Raw genomic sequence first — 18965 nt, forward strand, 5'->3', positions numbered from 1 at the left:
TGTCATTGAAGACTGACACAACCCCTGTCCAAAGCCTTACTAGGACATATGGACGTTATAGACTGGGTCCCAGCATTTTGAGGGAGATATGACCGACTGCGGCTTTTTGTGTGTAGGGAGCCAGACCCAAGGCTGAATGCTGCTCTGAGGGAATGTAACGCTGTGACTATACAGATTAGGGTGGGTTCACACTAGCGTTAGGGATTCCGTTATGGCTTTCCGTTATAACCTGGCTATAATAGAATGCCCAGACAGAATGCTAAAGGGAAGCCTTTAAAAGGCATTCCGTCCTAATAGAAGTCTACGGGAAAGCATAACGGATCCGTCTGGGTCCCGTTATGTGAGACGGAAAACAAAGTCCTGTCGACCGGACGGAGAGCAAACAAAATGCCTTTTTAAAGGCTTCCGTTTTGCATTCCGTCATAATACAAGTCTATGGGCAGAAGAACAGATCCGTCCTTTTCGTCTTCCGTTATAACGGAATCCCTAACGTTAGTGTGATACCACCCTTACAATGTCATTCAGGGTCTTTGTAAAGCCACATGACAAACTCTGAGCAATGGCTGTGATGACCGAGACTGGAATGGGACTTGTTTTTCCATGGTTTCCATGGGCCTCTTTTATGAAGACTTTTTTTTTTGCCTATAGCAACCAATCAAAGCTCAGCTTTTTATTTTTTCAGAGCAGTGAAATGAGAAAGCTAAGCTCTGATTGGCTGCCATGAACAACAGAGACTGTCTTACTATTAGTCTGTCCATGGCAACCAATCAGAGCTCGGCTTTCATTTTTCCAGAGAATGGAGTCATTTATTAAACTGGTGTAAAGTAGAACTGGCTTAGTTGCCCATAGCAATTAATCAGATTCCACCTTTCATTTTCCAAAGGAGCTGTCCAAAATGAAAGGTGGAATCTGGTTGCCATGGGCAACTAAGCCAGTTCTACTTTACACCATTTTGATAAATGACCCCAACAGTCTTACTATCAAAGACCGATTGACATTAGTGGCAGAGACAGTCTTTAATAATAAGACTTTCTTTGTTGCCCATGGCAGCCAATTAGAGCTCCGCTTTCACTTCTCAAACAGCTCTGGAAAAATGAAAACTGAGCTCTGATTGGTTGCTATGGGCAATAAAGCAGTCCTACTATTAGTTTTGATATAAGTAGGTCTATTAGGCAAAACTTGTACCCCAGTTAAAAAAAGGAAAAACTGGTCTTGTTTCCCATAGCAACTACAGTGTAACAATTATTTTATTTTTTTAAATTAAAGCACAGCTTTTAAGAAATAAAAGCTGAGCTCTGGTCGCTATGGGCCACAATGGCAAATTTTCGAGCCTCCTTGTGTTATTTAGTGCAGGGCTGGACCACGGAACTTAATCTTTAATGTCATGGCCACCCACCCTGGCATGTCACAAGGCACTACTTTTCGTTGGGGTGTTCTTTTTAGCATTACCTAGGTAGAGGACTTTACGCCATCAAACCATGATTACGATCAGTAACCAGTAGCAGAACTGGCATCTAAAAAAAATAAAAGAATTAAAAAAAATTGGCTTTGGCCGTCACTAGATTACGGTAGATTAGCATGAAAATAACGTGCATTGTTTTTGTTCCCTGATGGTCCACATGAGTTACTGTGAATTCAATCCTATTTTGTCCACCTAGGCCCATAGATCAATGCAAGGCGACTCCATTCTGGGCTTCTGAAAATGTAATTGCCTTTTTTTTGGCAGATGTTAAAACGAATGCCAATACAGAGTCATTCCACGTAGGAGCACCTCCCCCACCCCCTCCTACGTTTTACTTGGCGTTCCTCCATTTTGCCATTTCGTCGGTAACGATCAAGTTGCATTTTCAGATACATTACGGAACAAGAGGGAACTAATTGTCGTATATTTTATCCATTCTCTAAACATTGTCAGTACATCAGGGCATAAAAAATTTAAGTGAAACTATTTGGTTCCTTGCCACAAAACCATTCTAAATTAACTGCTGGCAATGTCTTGCCCTCTCCCCACACCTCCCAGAGAGTCTAGAAGAGAATCGGAGATATAGAAAACGTAAGATATGGAAACAATGAACGCAGGATCAAAGCTTTTTTTTATGTTGAGAGACGTACATTGTCTGTTAGGCCTCATGAACACGACCGTTGTTGTGTTCCATTCCGCAAAATGGGGTTCCGTTGTTCCGTGATTTGTTTCCGTGTGTCTTCCTTTATTTTTGGAGGATCACCAGACATGAAGGAAAGTAAAAAAAAAAATCTAAGACAGGTTTGCTATGCAAATGATAGGAAAAAAACGGACGAGCGGACGCGGATGACAATCTTGTATGCCTCCGCGTTTTTTAACGGTCCCATTGACTTAAATGGGTCCGCGAACCGTTTTCCGTGAAAAAAATAGGACGGGTTATATTTTTTTGACGGACTGGAACCACAGATCACGGACGCGGATGACAAACGGTGCATTAGCCGAGTTTTCAACGGACCCATTGAAAGTCAATGGGTCCGCAGAAAATCGCGAAAAACTGAACAACGGACACGGAATAAAACAACGGTCGTGTGCATGAGGCCTTAATAGCAGGTCATAAGCAGCAAAGTATGTAAAATAGCGGGGGGGGGGGGGGAAAAGCTCTACAATTTTACTATATGTAATAATGAAAATATAAACCAGTCAACAAATAGAATATATGAATATATATATATATATATACCATGTGCTGTAGGTTAGGCTACATTCAGACGACCGTAAGTGTTTTGTGGTCCGCAAATTGAGGATGTGCAAAACACGGATACCGGCCGTGTGCCAGACAGGGCCAGCCTGATATAGAAATGCCTATTCTTGTCCGTGATTGCGTATAAGAATAGGACATGCTGTATATATTTTGCGGGGCTTCGGAATGGAACTACGGATATCACATGGTGTGTGTTCCGCATCCTTGTGGCCCCATTGAAATGAATGGACCCGCACCCATTTCTCAAAACTGTGTGGAGCAGATGCAGACCTGGAAATGGTCGTCTGAAGGCACCTTTTAAGATGATGACCTTTTTTTGGATCTGTATTCCAAAACCATCTGACTATGGGGATATATTGGAGCAGATAGACTAAGACTGGGGGTCCCAATCCCAGCACCCCCGCCTGTCGGCTGTTTTAAGAGGCCGGTACGCTCAACGGAGCTTTGTTGAGTGCTGTGGGCTCCTGGCAGCATTCCAAGCACAGTGTTGTACATTGTATAGCGGCTGTGCTTGGGGTTGCAGCTCAGCCCTGTTGACTTGAATACGACTGAGCTGCAACTCGTCCACGTGACTGATGTTTGGTGGTGTCACTGGCCTAGGAAAAGGCCGCGGCGCTCACGGAGTGTTGATCTCTTCTAATGGCAGATCGGCAGGGGTCTCGGGTTTCAGACCCCAGCAGATCTGATATTGGTTACCTATCCTGACTATTGGTCATTAATATCTTTTCCCAGATAACCCCTTTCATTTCAAAATCCTGGAAACCCCTTTTAATGGTCTACAAAAACATGGCTGGTTTCTCCCAGAAACCGTGCCAGTTTGGACTATAGGCTGTGTCTGGTCTTGGATTTATGAATGGGCTGATATACGATATTTCAAGAAGGAGGCAGCTATGTTTTTTCTAATTTCATACTTCTTTGATTTAGAACTATGGAAGGTACTGTAGTGTGGACAGGCTGGTCACAGAAGATTTGCTTTGACTTATTTTAGTAAATTTATTTTTCGTTAGTAATGAAGTATAATAATAATGGGAGAATAGCTTACTTGTACTATGTATGTCTTACCATGGTACAAGATCCTACTGCCAGTGGAGGTTTTGGTGCGGAGAAGCAAATTGCTAATTTGTGGGAATGGAGCCATTTTCTTTTTAAAAAATGGCCAAACTTGTGATGAGTTAATAAAACGCCAGAAGTTGTTCTTCCTTTTCAGATTGAGTGAATTCTTACCATAATGATAACTTACCGGTGTTGTCCGTGATTAGCCAAACATGGCTGCTTTCTTCCAGAAACAGCCCAACACTTGTCCATAGGTTGTTCAGCTCAGGTCCATTCACTTTTGTTCACTGTACCCAGATATTGATGGCCTATCCTCAGGATAGGTCATTAATATCAAATCGGGGGATGTCCGGCACCTGGCCAAGTGGCTGTTCTGACTGGAAGGACAAGGTCATGTCCACTTTGTTGTGGTCATGCCTGGTTTGGATGGGAGCTGAGCTGCAGTCCGCCAGTACTGAAAACACAGTGGACAAAGCCTTCCCTTCACTGTATAGTTTCTGGTGCCAGTGGCTGCCCAAAACAGCTGATTTGTGAGGGTGCGGGTTGTTGGAGCCCTCTTCCCAAATCTGATGTTGGTGACCGATCTACAGGATAGTTCATCAGCATTTCAATACTGGAAAACTCCTTTTAATATGAATGGGACTTAGCCCGCGAACAGGTGTGGCAACATTTTTTGGGAGTTAACCATGCTTTTTAGTCATGGATAACGCATTTAAACATCTGATGGCATGGTAGGTAGAGAATGAAGAGATTTTGTAATATAATATACTACCCTGCTACTTGACGATGCGTGATGCCTGGTGTAAAAGTGTGGCCTGTGATCCACATGGTAACCTCTTCGTGCAGTTTTAAGCACGCCCAGAAGTAGACCTCAGAAATGTCACGTCACTTTTTATTGACCTGGATGAAACATGCGTTGTCTTGGCTGTGTGCTTAGGGTCATTGTCTTGTTCGAAGGTGACCTTCAGCCCAGTCTGAGGTCCAAAGCACACTGGATCAGGTTTACATTAAAGTAGTTATTCCATGATTAATGTAAACAATTTAAATCAGACATCATACAGTACATGACAATCTCTTTCTGACAAAGCTAGAACCAGCCCTGTACCTCACATAGATCCAGAGATCTCCCCATTCATTGCTCCAATTGCTCTGCTAGATTTAGATCAAGCTGCAGCTCAAAGGGAATGTCCTTTCTCAGGGTGAAGTGTCTTTCTTCAGTAGCTCTCACCCTATCACAGCTCAAGAGCATGTGTGCCCTTCTCAGTGGGACAAAGAAATAAGAAAATAAGAGCTAAATTTCGTGTCATGGCAATGTGTCTGAATAGTCATGTCCAAAATTGTAGTTTTTCCTTTTTAATAAATTTGCAACAACTTCTAAAATTCTGTTTTCACTTTTTTTTTTTTATTATGGTGTATTAACTGCAGATGGATGGGGGGGGGGGGGGGGTTAAACTTCTTTTTTTTTTTTTTTTTTAAGGCAGCAACCGAATATGTAAAAAGGTGAAGGGGCCTCAAGACTTTCCAGATGCACTGTATACTTTACACTGTTTTATGTTGTCTTTTTAGTTTTTGTCTTAATGGTGACTCTCTTTTTTTTTTACTGTTTCCTTTTTTTTAGGGTCTGATGATTTATCAGGAGGAAACGTAAAAGCGCAGACACACAACTTCCATCACAATAAACATGTTCAAGAGAAAAGGTCCGTACCTATTCGCAGGAAGCGAAGCATTGGTAAGATTTACATATGTGGAAATACCCCCTACCCCAATTGTTATTTCTCTGTATCATCGCCACTATAACATCACTTTTTTTCTCTGGTTTGCTTAGTATCCCCCATTGAATTTAATGATGGGGACTTTGGGTCTGCACTGTGATGTCATATCTCTGCAGTGGTTTTGTACTTGAAATGAGACCTCACAAATTATGGAAAAGTTTTGTGAATGAAATACTGTATTGCACAATGTTGTGAAAGTTCAGCAAGGGATCACTTTATTTGATAAAGGGGAGCGGTCATGTTGAACATGGTGGCTGATCTGCAGGCAGCTTGTAATAGAGCAGGAGGAGCGGAGCAGATTAATATATAGTATTGTGGGAAAAGATTTGTACAACTTGCATTTCATTCATTTAATACTCCTTTTTTCTGTTTTTGAGTCCAGTGGGTGGTCCTACTTAGTGATAGCTATCTCTGTATGTAGTCCCATGCAAGGAAGGCTGTTGTTCATTGGGAAGAGCTCACTGGACTCCTAATCTCAGAAAGAACAGAGATTTATATAAATAAAATATATTTAGTCTCTCTTTATGGCTCTGGAGGGTGCCTCAGAATGGCACCAATATCTGGACCTTCTGAGCTCCTGGACCAAGTAATTTTTTATAAAAAGTGCAATGGTGTTGGACATTCCTACAAACCCGGCTCCTGCTACCTTGTATAAATACCCATCCTCAAATGTTTATAGTCTCTTATCCAGTGCTGGGAATTGTTGGCTGTTTTCCTAGGAAAATAGCTTGCCGTGGAAGAACAGCACATCCGCCGTATGTATGATCACCAACATGTCTCCTGCTGCCATGAAACTCTGTTCTCCTGAGGAGCATGAGGAACTGACATAATCACCATTTTTAGATTGTGCCATTCCTATCTACATATTAGGCTAAGCCTACACGGCGACGTGTGTTGCGCGACAAAAAGGGTACAACTACACTGCAACATGTGTCGCAGGACTTTCTTGTAATAAAGGACAATGGTGGTCATGTGAAATACTGCGCAGTGACAGTCGCACAAAAATCCAACTTAGATGGATTTTTTGCGACTGTCCTGTCGCAGTTACAGCATGTCAAATTGATTATCATTACATAAAATTTCATGTGACTTTTCAGAGTCAAGAAGTTGCGCGAAACATGTCACCATGTGGCCCTAGCCTAACGTTCAACATCTAGTAAGAACATTCAGAATTTTTAATGGAGCTTCCTTTTTTTAAATTTTTTTTAATTTTAATTTATTTTTTAACTTTTTTTATTTAAAGGCTTCTTTAGTAAACTGATGAAGCTGAATGCAGTGTTGGGTGACAAAACGACTGCCGACGTGCAACTATTGTAGTCGTATCCTAGTTCTGCCCTGTAAAAGTATTTATTGCTGGACCTAATTGTCTGTTTTCATTTCTCGGAGCTACGATTCATTGCGTTGGTTGTCTGGAGAGATGGCCTTGGATGATTCAGGAAGAATGATTATCACTCAGAACGTAGACTCAACTTTCACACTTACTTAGAGTATATATTTAGCAAGACATAGGTGACAGATTGTATGACTGGGACTGCGGCAGGTGTTAAGCTGAGTCATAACTTTGTGTGGTGCCTTAGTTGTATGATAGGTGTTCAAAGTGCAAATAAGTCGGCAGCTGTATCTAATTGTTAAAAAAAAAAAAAAAAAATCTACATGCATATAGCCAAAAACAGTATTAACGATTTTCTTCTTTTTTTTTTTTTTTTTTTTTTTTAACAGAAGAAGCTGTCCCTGCAGTCTGCAAAACAAGGACTGTTATATACGAGATACCTCGTAGCCAAATTGACCCAACATCTGCAAACTTTCTGATATGGCCGCCTTGTGTGGAGGTGAAACGTTGCACAGGCTGCTGTAATACCAGCAGTGTTAAATGCCAACCATCAAGAATACACCACCGGAGTGTTAAGGTAAGCAGATTGCGCAGATCTTGACATATGGTCTGGGTCGATTTTTGCCTTGGGGCACTGATAACAGATCCAGCCATGGTTTGGTACCCTGCTGTTGGCTTCATGATCTTTTTGGTAGCCTAAAAATCCATGATGGTTAGTTGGTGTCACCCTTGTTAGTTTCCTCATGGTGCATGACGTTGGCATGTCTTGTATTTTGAGCGGTCTTGGACTGGGGTCCTTAGGCTCACCACAGTAAATCATTCTGAGAGCCCATCCTTCATTTATACAGAACATGTACATGTCAACTCTTGTTGTAGTAGGGTCCCATTAATATCAGAACTTGGGTCCACAGGAGACTTCTTTTGTACTTTGACGTTTGCTTCTTTTAAATACCTTCGCTGTTCTACAGTGATGTCTTTGCTATACTTGATCCCAAGGCCAGTTATGGCAAATGTTTGCTGGGAATACCTCTTCTGCTTCTTTGACTACCGTATATCTTTTTTTTTGATTTGCCTCACTATTGATTTGGTATATTGGCACTTTTGATAGAGATATAGATATCTCAACAGCTTAATTGATTTTAAGGGATAATCCACCTCCCAATCTGGATTCAGAATGAACCATTGGATATATTCTTCTTAATAAACTGTTGATGAATAAAGAAATATACTGAAATCATTCATCCCTATATTAAAATGATGTCGTATGGCTAGTTCCAGGTATTGGGATCATGTTGGATTGGATGCTAGCTGAAAATATAATTCTGTTCAAAGTGCTAGCTTTGATCGTAGTTTTGAGCCCATCTAAGACCACACCGATATGGAGTTTATATGTGGTTGTATGCTTTTTTTTTTTTTTACGACATGGCATGAACATGCTTCAGTTAACTGGTTTCTAATAGTGTTGAGCGAACTTGTGTTTTCAAGTTTGGCTTACAAGGTTCGGGTTATCTTTAGAATTCCATTATGGATTCCACTACCACGGGCCATGACTTATGGTCCGTGGTAGCAGAATCCATAACGGAATTCTTAGATAACCCGAACCTTGTATGCTGAACTTGAAAACAGAAGTTCGCTCATCGCTAGTCTCTAATGAAACTGTCTTTGGCTGGGAAGTCTATTGGAGCTGTATAAAGAACTGAAAATAAGCAAAGTCACATTAGTGACTACATACTATACATCTCTGACTGATTGGTTAACCATACTATTTGAGAAAACATATCTGCAAGCTGGCCAGACTGGTCGGCTGTACTTTTCTGGATCTTTCTACTTGAGCTAAAAAAAAATTCTGCGTGGTTTTGACAAAATCATATCTTTTATTATGTTTCAAGTCCTTATAACTGTCTATATGCCATACTAACGCAAAGGATTTTTAAAAAAATTAATTTCCTTTCAGCAAAATGTCAAAACCTTGGTCTATTACAAATGCTTGATGGCTAACAATCTAGATTAATATCCATCTATGTAAAATTGTAACAAACTACAGCTAATTTATCCGACTGAAGTTAAAGGACAGGAGGTCAAAGAGCATGTTAGGAGAAAGGGTGTTTAATCCTTGAAACTGGAAGCTCACCCCGTCACCTCCCAATGTAGACAATGGAGCACAGTGTACACCGCAACACCCGCCTCTTTCTTGGGACTTTATGGAGTTGACAAGCAGAGTTTTCTAATTCTGGGCTCTGCACTTGAATGGCTTTGTGTGGCGTCATTTAGTAAATTGTACGGGAGAGCCGCGCAGGATGTGGTGGAAAGTGTTACACTACGGGACTGCTCCGTGTTCTTGGAATGTTTTTTTAAACTGTTTGCACAATGTCTAGCTTTCTAAAGACTTCCCTTTTTCTATTAAAATAGAGGCCTTTAATATGACAAGATACTGAGATCATAGGAATGAATGCTGACTGACTGAGTACACAGGCACATCCAAAGATCAATAAATGATAACGCCGGCTGTTCCTACAAGGGCATCAGGCTGCATCTTTCACATCAAGTTGGCAACCTTACCTTTTCTTTCAAAGTGTAATTATATAGCAGCTGAGTCATAACTTCTACTGTCCTTGGAAAGTTTAGGAATTTAATCTAAAGGACTATTGCAAATTGTACGATATTGAAGGAGTTGTCAACTTTGTAATGGTCTTCTTAGGCTAAGTTAACATCTGCTTTGTAGATGTTGGGGCCCACGTCACAGAGTTTGTCAAAAATATTGCATGCGTGATTTTTTTTTTTTTTTCGTCACTAATATTTTTTTCTCTTGAACGGAAACCTAACCAAGTCCATTATAGTCAATGGGATCTGTTATGCTCTGTTCCTATCAGTTGTGTGCCGAATCCGGCACATGTAGTATTTTCGTTCTTCTGCTCCTGTAATGGAGCAGACAAATGGTAATAAGTGTTGCTGATGTGAAAGAGCCTTTTCCAGGGTGAATACAAAGAATAGAATTGCAGTAGAAGGCTACTAAACCATGTATGAAGCCATTGGATGGTTGCTAGACCAATTGTGTGCCACCTGTAGACTGGAAACCCTGCCTAACCTGGAGTTGAAGAATCTGCTTTTGAGGTTGCTTAACCTTAAGCCAACTTCTATGGTAAAAAAGTTGACCCTTAGTGAAAAATTATCCACCTGATATTGATACATTAGTCATATTAGTGAGCTATAAGCATAATACACATGTCAATACATGATGGGCCTGACATGCAGACCTGTAATGTCTTCCATATGCCATCTCAGCGAGGCATTATATTCCCATTGGAACTGCCATTTTTGTTTCACACGAGTCGTAACGAACATTGTCTGCACATGTAGTATAAAAAGGTGAGCAGCAGATCCAAAAGAAATAAATAAAAAAAAATAGGGTGCAAGCCTATGTATCCCAATGAAGAAGCAGCACTCCAGAAATCTTCAGAAAATCAAGTGTTTTATTCACCCAATGGGTTGCAATGTTTCAGTCCCTCTAGAGAATCAATTTCAAATTTGTTCCATAGAGGGACTGAAACATTGCTATTCATTGGGAGAACAAACTACTTTATTTTATGAAGCTTGCTGGAGTGCTTCATTTAGATTAGGTCTCGTGCACACGGCCGTGGCCATATTGCGGCCAGCAAACAATGGGTCGGCAATATGAGGGCACTGGCCGTGTGCTCCCCGCTTGAATGGGTCCGCAATCCGGAGCTGCGGTGCGGAACGGAGGCACAGAATCCCACAAAGGCAGTGCTCCGCAGACTGATCACGGACCCATTCAAGTTGAAATGGGTCTCCATCTGTCCCGGCTGCCGCACGGATGTTGCCCGTGCATTTGGGGATCGCAAATTGAGGTCCCCAATGCACGGAATGGCCTCGCAACAGCTGTGTTCATGAGGCCTTAGTCTGTACATGGCAGGCTATGGTCACAGTGTTCGGGATCCATGTAATATGACCATGTGCACGAGGCGTGTAATTGTTGTGTGCTTTTACATTGGTATTGTGGTCATCTTTGCTGTAGCACCTAATACTATGCTTATTAAAAAATGTTTTTGTGCTTCCTAATCCACTCCCACAAATAGTCTACATGCCACCCAAACTTAGCTCATTGACCTTTCCAGACTCTTCTGTCTCCTGAATATTTCTCCCGTTCTTTATGTACTTGCACAGCCCGCCACCTCACATAGAGATGATTCATTCTATAAATGCCCTGTCTGTGACTCCCCGCATCTAATGAAACGAGATGATGCCAGACTTGCTCTTTTGATGCAGATTTCATTCTGGATGTTTGCTGGAGATGATTAATGTTTGAGATGTTATGAATTATATTTATGGTACTGCATCATTTCCACATCAGTTGGGTCTAATAGAGTCAGAATACCACATCTTATTGTGCATTCATGAGTGGTAAAGCATGGGTTATGATTAACTTCAGAGAGGCATTTTTGGTTTCTGAAATAGTTGCCTTGTTCTTGGAACTTGGACCTCGGATGGTTGCTGGTTTGTAGATGTGGGTTCGAGAACCCAACATGGGTTCAGTGATTGAATCTTCTTTTAAAGATAACCCATATTTATGGGGTTGGCAAGTGAAATTCTTTAAATGTAAAATGTCTTAGCATGGTTCGGAATATTCTGTCTACTATTTTATTTTCTGATTTTTAGATTTATTTTGTCATATTTTTTTCTTTTAGGGAAACCGGTAGTTATTGTATTTTGTTTTATCTGACCACTAAATTTTGGAGGCCTCTAGAATCTGTGGCTCCAGTTTGTTCTTGTCTGACAGCATCCTGGAGGTGACGTTGGGTGTCCACTCTGGATCAGCCTAGGCCTATGTGATATATTGTTGACACCGAGATTCCCAAAGGGCATCTTTGTAGTGAACTGAATTACATATGTACATGCACATGAGTCCATTGCAAAAACATTGAAGTTGTGGTAATCCTGCATATTTACCATAAACTGCGAGCTAGCAAATGTCACCATGTGGTCTTTATAGAGCTATGTAGGCCTGTGGACTGAATCTTTGCTTTTTTGGCTGATGTGCTTCAACTAAAGCAGCTTATACTTCATTTGGCAGTGTCTTGGACTCTTCATGCAAGGTGGATTTAGGTGAAACCCTCCCCCAAGATGGCACACCACAAGTTAACCTGATGCACATGGTGCCCAAATGAATTTGAAACGAGACCTACTCATTTTTTTTAATGTTTCGGATAAAATAGAGAAAGTGTGGTGGTTGCTGTGTGAAAAGCTAATTATTTCTCCCCTAAAGAACTGTCCTAATTATTCTTGGAGTGAATATTTTAAGTATTCCTTATATGCTTTCGTGCAAAATTTTTTTTTTTTTTTTTCAGGTTATTAAATAGTATATATCATTGTAAGGTAGTTGATAATATTTGGGTTAAGCCTTTTAAGGCTGGGAGCTGAAAGGAGATCAACCACATCTGGAATCTCAATAGATGGCCCTAGAGCATGGATCAGCCACCTTTGGCACTACAGCAGCTGTGAAACTGCAACTCCCAGCATGCACACTCAGCTGGTTTTGTAACTCCCATTAGAAGTGAAAGAAGGATTCTAGGAGTTGTAGTTTCAGAACAGCTGGAGTGCCGGAGGTTGCTGATCCCTGTCCTAGAGGAACGAGAAGGTGTATTGTGACCTCGTTGAGTATAAAAATCTGGATTGTATTTGAGAGAGACATAACATCCAACATACTAGGAGATGTAATGTTCTTGATCATGATTGTAGCCATAATGTTTTAGAGGAAACCTGAGATTGTTGAATGAATTGTTCTTTCATACTGGTAAACGCACTATAATTTACTGATCCCATTCACTGTAGCTTGCTGATAGGATTCAGGTTACCTTTAATTGGTGGCTTTACTTGGCAAAAGGCGCCGCTTCTTCCTAACTGTGACTTGCGAGTACTAGCACTTCATGGGAAATGCCCTGGAGTCTGTGCTTTTAAAGGGATAATTAATATTGCCCGAACCTGCTGATATCAGCGGGACTGGCCAACTATCTAATGTGTATGGGATGTTCTGACTTTCCCTGGAGAGCAGATGTGGTGGGGGCGGCCAAAGAAGGATCGGGGGCTGTTGGATTTCAACCAGCATGATCCTTTTGTACTCAAGCCATTGCCAGAAGTGTCTGTTAAAGGGGCTGTCCAAATGTTTTTAATACTGATTTGCCTATCCTCAGGGTAAGTCCTCAATATCGGTTCAGTAGGGGTCCGACTCCTGGCACCTCCTCTGATCAGCTATTTGTAGATACAGCAATGCTTTGGTGAGTGCTGCAGCCTTTTCCTAGGCCAGTGACATTGCATTCATCGGTCACATGGCCTAGATGCAGCTTGGTCCCATTCAAGTGAGTAGGGCTGAGCTGCAATACCAAGTACAGCCGCTATCCAATGGACGGTGCTGTGCTCGGTAAGCTGCGAGGAGGAAGCGGCACTCACTGGAGCACTGCAGGGGTATTGGGAGTCAGACTCCCACCAATCAGATACTGATGACCTATCCTGAGGGTAGGTCATCAGTATAAATTGTTGGGCACTCCTTTTTAACTGCTTTCTTCCTATTAAGAGTACTTGCATGCCTGGCGGTCATGTGTATGCCTCGTGAGGGATAGCATTTATCCTTAACCTACAGCAGATGTTGCATTTAGTGTCTGTAAGACATGAGCTCCTGGGATTCTCATTTTGTCTTGTTGTCTCATTGTTTGACATTTCACTTGTGTGGTTTTTCGTCGAAATTGAAAAGCACTGCAGAATATATAGGCACTGTGCAAATAGTTTATTAATATTGAACCAAGTTTGTTCTATGGTGAACTTGTAGAACTACAAAGAGAAGAGGTGGGCACAAATATGTGACCTTGTGAGTCTGCTTTTTCCTTTAATTCAATGGAGCAATGTTTCATGCAAGAACCATACGGTGTTACTAATACTATACGCAAAGTAGTCATTATGACATGAGTAGCTTGCTTTCCCTCTGTAATAACTGCAGATTATCTAACTCCCTATACTAATCTCTACTCTTTATTGGCTGTTCTTCTGTGTAATTTTAAGCAATTGGTTGCTGCCAGCAGAACCTCAATAGCTAAGCTGGTTGTACTGCCATATTTTTAATGGAGTGTATCCTGAGTGAAGTCGCAGGACCTCTTTCCACCTAATCATTTTGGCTTTCTGCAACAGAAGCTGAATTCAACGTACTCCTTGCAAACCCAGTGCCAGATCATCTTGAAGTCGGCAGAAGGAGGTCTTAAGTCACTCGACAGCTGTTTTTGTAGAAGAATTTAATAACTGTTTATATATAACTTGCTTTCTAATCTGTGATGAGACCTCGTACAGCTTCTCGATCATCTGTCCTGAAATCCTGGATGGTTCATTTATACCAGAGCAACAGCTGATGTCCAAAGGACGTATTTAGAGATGGTGGTAGAGGACCTGACCAGCTTTGTGAATTCTCCCTCCTAAGCTAAACAAAAAAAAAAACTCTTGAAAAGAAAATGAAACTGTCAAAAGAACTTGCACAAAGAAGTTCTCCAGATCTCCTGTGTTGATATTGTTGTGCCCACCCTGCCACCCTCAGCAGTTACCAACAGCAGACTAACTTTCTACAAAAGGGCTTTATCTATTGGTATTTGTCGAGGTTAGAGGGTACACAAGAGGGCACGTTGGGTTAGCAGCTGTATTTATCAGCTGGACCTGTAGTTTTCTGCCTCTCTTCTCCCCTTGACAAATACTCAGGTCATGTGTACATATTTGTGTTTCCCCAATTTTTTTTTATATTATTATGATTTTTTTTTTTTGCTTTGAGTGTAAAAGAATGCAGAGAGAGAAATTGATTTCAGAAGGCTAGGGAAAAAAAAGTCCTATCTTCTTCTACATCACACAACATCGAATTATTAACAGCCGCCAAGAAAGCACCTTTTATGGTGATCAGTTGAACTTGGCCGGTAAGTGAAAAGATGAGTCATAGGTTTGTCTTGAAGTGAGTTGGGAAAATAACGGTCCATAGGGAGATTAAGGGCTTGTAAGACTAAGCTACTTCTAGATAATTGTGAAATTTTTTTGTAACTGTACATTGTTTTTTTATTTTTATTTTCCCTGTGCAAAGCGACAGTTTTTGAGAAGTGGGAATTTCCTAGAGCAGCTCTTAATTCGGACGCGGCTCGGCTGGATAATTAGAGATTTGTTGGAATTGCGGTCTTTGTCTTCACTCTTAGGTCTTAATCATCATTTGATCTTCGAGAGTTTTGCAGATTAGCCGTTCTTTCATGCCGGATGAGTCAAATTTACCCGGCATCTTGAAAAGCATCAACAGAGGGAGCTCACCATGAAAGAAACTAAAACATATTACTTCGACCCAAAGTTGACCTTCTTGCAAAGCATTCATACTTGTCACATACAGCTTTGACTTGTTCAATGGAAATCTGACAGCCCTGGAAAATGCCTCTAAGTTTGACTTCTTTTTTTTTTTTTTTTCTCCGCTACTGTCTGACTATAAGACTTTTGTTTGCAGGGCTAATGAATGCAGGCTCCATGTCCTGTTGACAAAAAGGGCAGTGACTGAATTTTCAGATACTTTCAGTCGGACTACTGTGGAAACCTACAGTGTTTTGTTTTTTTTGTTTGTTTTTTCCTTTTGCCCCATGAGTACAATTTTATTTGTTGTGAAGTAGTGTTTTTTTTTTTTGCATAATTTTCATCACTTATGTAGGTGGGCATAACTGGTTCCAAATTTTTGGTCCATAAGAACAAAACTTTGAGAATACAGGTCTAGTATTTACTGTATGATTTTAAAAAAAAAATCTTTTTTTTTTTTTTTTTTTACTTTTAATGGCTTATGACTTCAATACACAGTTTTGAAGAGTTGCTTAAACACTGGAACCCACACTGATTCCGAAAAAGGGGGGTTTCTATACTGGTGAAAAAAATGGACAGATGGCTGTGAATGTAAGGCCATTCTACTGTTTGTTAGTGTATAGGACAGCGATGGCCAACCTCCGGCACTCCAGCTGTGGTGAAACTACGACTCCCAGCATGCTCCATTAATTTCTATGGAGTTATGAAAACTGTTAAGCAAGTGTGCATCTTGGGAGTTGTAGTTTTACCACAGCTGGAGTGCCGGAGTTTAGCCACCACAGGTATAGGAGGACATATGGAACACCCAAGCAAGTTCAAGTGGAGGCATCTTTTTAATTGATTTACTTTTTGGTCCTTTTTTATGTGGGCAGATCTCTTCCCGATGATATAGCAAGTCAGTCAGCGCTTGTTTTAGGACCTTTTACAGATAACTGCCCAGCCTAATGGCCGCATGGACAATGGTTCATTCTTGGGATTGTATTACACTGCCTGATGTTCAAGCAGTGCAAGTGCTAATCGGTGATGGCATCCATCGGTGTTTGTTTGCATCAGCCTGATTACACAGGCCGATGCAAACCTAATGTGGGAAGAACTATTGCTACTGCAGTCCTTTTCTCTCTTATTCAATTCTGTTGATTATCGGCAGCCCATTAATGATTGCACAGAAAGGTTTGCTGCCGATAACTGGCCATCCTTCATCATGATGAAAGATGCTCATTTATCGACAGACGAGTGTTTGCTTGTTCATCGGCTGCTAGATTATACAAGACAATTATCGGGATTCCCATGAATGCTTGTTCCTGATAATTGGCCCGAAAAATCCTGCGGTCTAATAGGGACCTTACGATTGTTGGTACAGCCATTAATTTACATTTTTGTTAACAGCACATGCCTGTTTGTGTAGGGTGGCAACAAACTAGCATTTTCATGCTTGCAACAAGTCCACTCAACCGACAAGAGAGCATTAAGGGGAAGTTTACATGCAAGCAGGACTTGGGCAAGCTAATGGGACTGCGACATGAGAGAAGGCAAAAATCCAAGCCTGCTGGATTTCAACTAGACCACATTCACTATCCTAATTTGTAATTGCGTCACATAGTCAAAATCAATGTGTAGCCCTAGCCTTAGAGAAGTGACCACACACGTACAGTCATTTACTGTTTTTCAGTGGCAAGACATCCCCATTCTTGGGTTGGATTTGGTATTGAATGAATTTGGATTCCCCTGTAGATCGATATTTGACTGCAATTGGATGCTTGACAAATGTCGGCACTGTGAAAATGGGCTTTAGCGAACATACCCTTTAAGATATAGGTGTGTATGCTAGGCTTTCTGGGGGAGCAAAGGTTTATGCATTTTGAAACTCATGATGCCCAGTGGGGGAAAGTTAAATGTCCTCAGTACACTCTCTGGCAGGTCAAACCCCACATTAAAGAGAATGCCGGTTCTTTATTCAAAGTTTAGCATTGATGGTGGGTAATTCTGCAGGAAAGACTTGGTGAGTCAGTTGCTGAGGCAGCCATTGGACGTCAAAGCCTCACCTGCTCAGGGGTTTTGCAGGTCAGGCTTCTGCATCCAGTGCTTACGTTAGCAACTGGCTGTTCCATCTATCAATTCTTGGCATTGGGCAGAAGAGCGGACATTCTTTGGAAGTGGAGCTACACTTTAATTTAGTGAATGGACAGCTATATATCCAGAGGTTTGTACATGTGTTCGTACTGGGCTTGTTTTGCCTATCGAGGTCCCGTCATGTTGAGTACATACTCCTAATGTTTGTGGTCCATTAGTGACTCTCTTTGCTGTAGCACAGTTTCAGTAATGGTTACTTGCTCTTCTTGGTGTGGTCATAGCTATGTAGGAAAATGTTTCTTCCGATAATATGTTTATCTACAGATTACAAGCTGATTCTGGCATAGCACACAGTCAATATTATTCTACAACCAGCATCTTAACAACAATGGGGGAATATCAGTGCTCTCAGATTTGTTTTATCCTCGCTGCCAATTTTCTTATCATGAAATGATGTCATTGCCTTTTAAGAAAAAAAAAAAAGTTTTAATGAGTCTACAGAATAGGGCAAGTCAGTTCATAACACTGAATACTTGTTTCATAGGTGGCATCCAGCCACACTGTATATTGGGCCTAGATGGCAGGTAGATTGTTAGTGACCATGTCTTTGGAAACTAAGTTGAATAAATGTGACAGCTTGGGTATTGGCGAAGAGAAGTGGATGGAGCATTTTGAACAAAAGTCGGTGGCTCGAAGTCATGCTGTCACCAAACTATGGATATTTTTGATAAATAACTTTTTTTTTTTTTGTTCTCATCAAAGTTGACTGTATTCGTGTACTAGGATAAGCAGACCAGGTTGATGGCCAGTTGTCACACAGGCCAACACCAACCGTTTTTGTTAGACTGGGCTTGCCTAGATGTCTCCTTTTTCTCATTTCGTGAAATGCTTGTCTATACTGTCCATTGGTAATGGTGACCTTTTGAAATGTGCCTTTCTTATCCATTGATGCCTTTTTATTAACCGCAAGGAGCATGAGGCAGGGCATAGGCATTCATTCAGTGATCAATGTGACAGCTGTGTCTTACAAAAGTTGGCATCATATGGAGAATGCACTGGGGGAAACATTTTGAAGACCATCAATCTGAATTTCCCCTTCATTTGCTAATAGCAATGGGTATCTTACGTTTGGCGTCTAAAGAGAAGTTAGTGACTTTTTTTGGGGGGGCATTGCATTTAGTTCTTTGGTAGAATTTTTTAAAAGGGTGGGTGGACAGGATGAGAAGAAGCAGCTTTGACAGTCCTTTTAGTTCCATCTTGCAGAACCGAAGGTATTCCATCTGCCACCATGCAGAATCTGTTCTCTCATAGATTCTGTATGAAAACATTTCAGTATGCCTCGGTTTTGAAAACTGTGTAGTCCGGGCCCATACATTTTCCATGGATACCAAGAAGATTCCATAAAACTGCCTTGCTATTGATGTATTTTGAACACAATGTACTTTTATAGTAGTCAGAATGTAGTCCTTCACTGTTCTGTTCCCTATTGATTTTTTTTTAATTTTTTTTTTAGAGTAATACATTTTCAAGCCTGTATAATGCAGTACGGAGATTTCCTGTCATTGATTCTTAGATGGTGTGTTGAATGCAATTATTAGAAGTATTTAGGTTTATTTATATATTGTTTTGTGGTCGGTTACTACTGGAATC

General features: G+C 41.0%; 1 protein-coding gene across 4 annotated transcripts in view; it reads left to right on the forward strand.

Annotated features, from left to right (window-relative positions):
• PDGFA (platelet derived growth factor subunit A) overlaps positions 1–18965 on the forward strand; it is a 39358-nt gene that overhangs the window by 11143 nt on the left and 9250 nt on the right. For all 4 annotated transcript variants that reach the window (XM_040440795.1, XM_040440797.1, XM_040440798.1 and 1 more), the window contains exons 3-4: positions 5395–5505; positions 7268–7455. In XM_040440795.1, the coding sequence (XP_040296729.1) occupies positions 5395–5505; positions 7268–7455 (299 nt within the window). The remainder of the gene's footprint in view (positions 1–5394; positions 5506–7267; positions 7456–18965) is intronic.

Source organism: Bufo bufo, chromosome 7, assembly GCF_905171765.1.
Source record: "Bufo bufo chromosome 7, aBufBuf1.1, whole genome shotgun sequence".
Taxonomy (NCBI): Eukaryota; Metazoa; Chordata; class Amphibia; order Anura; family Bufonidae; genus Bufo; species Bufo bufo.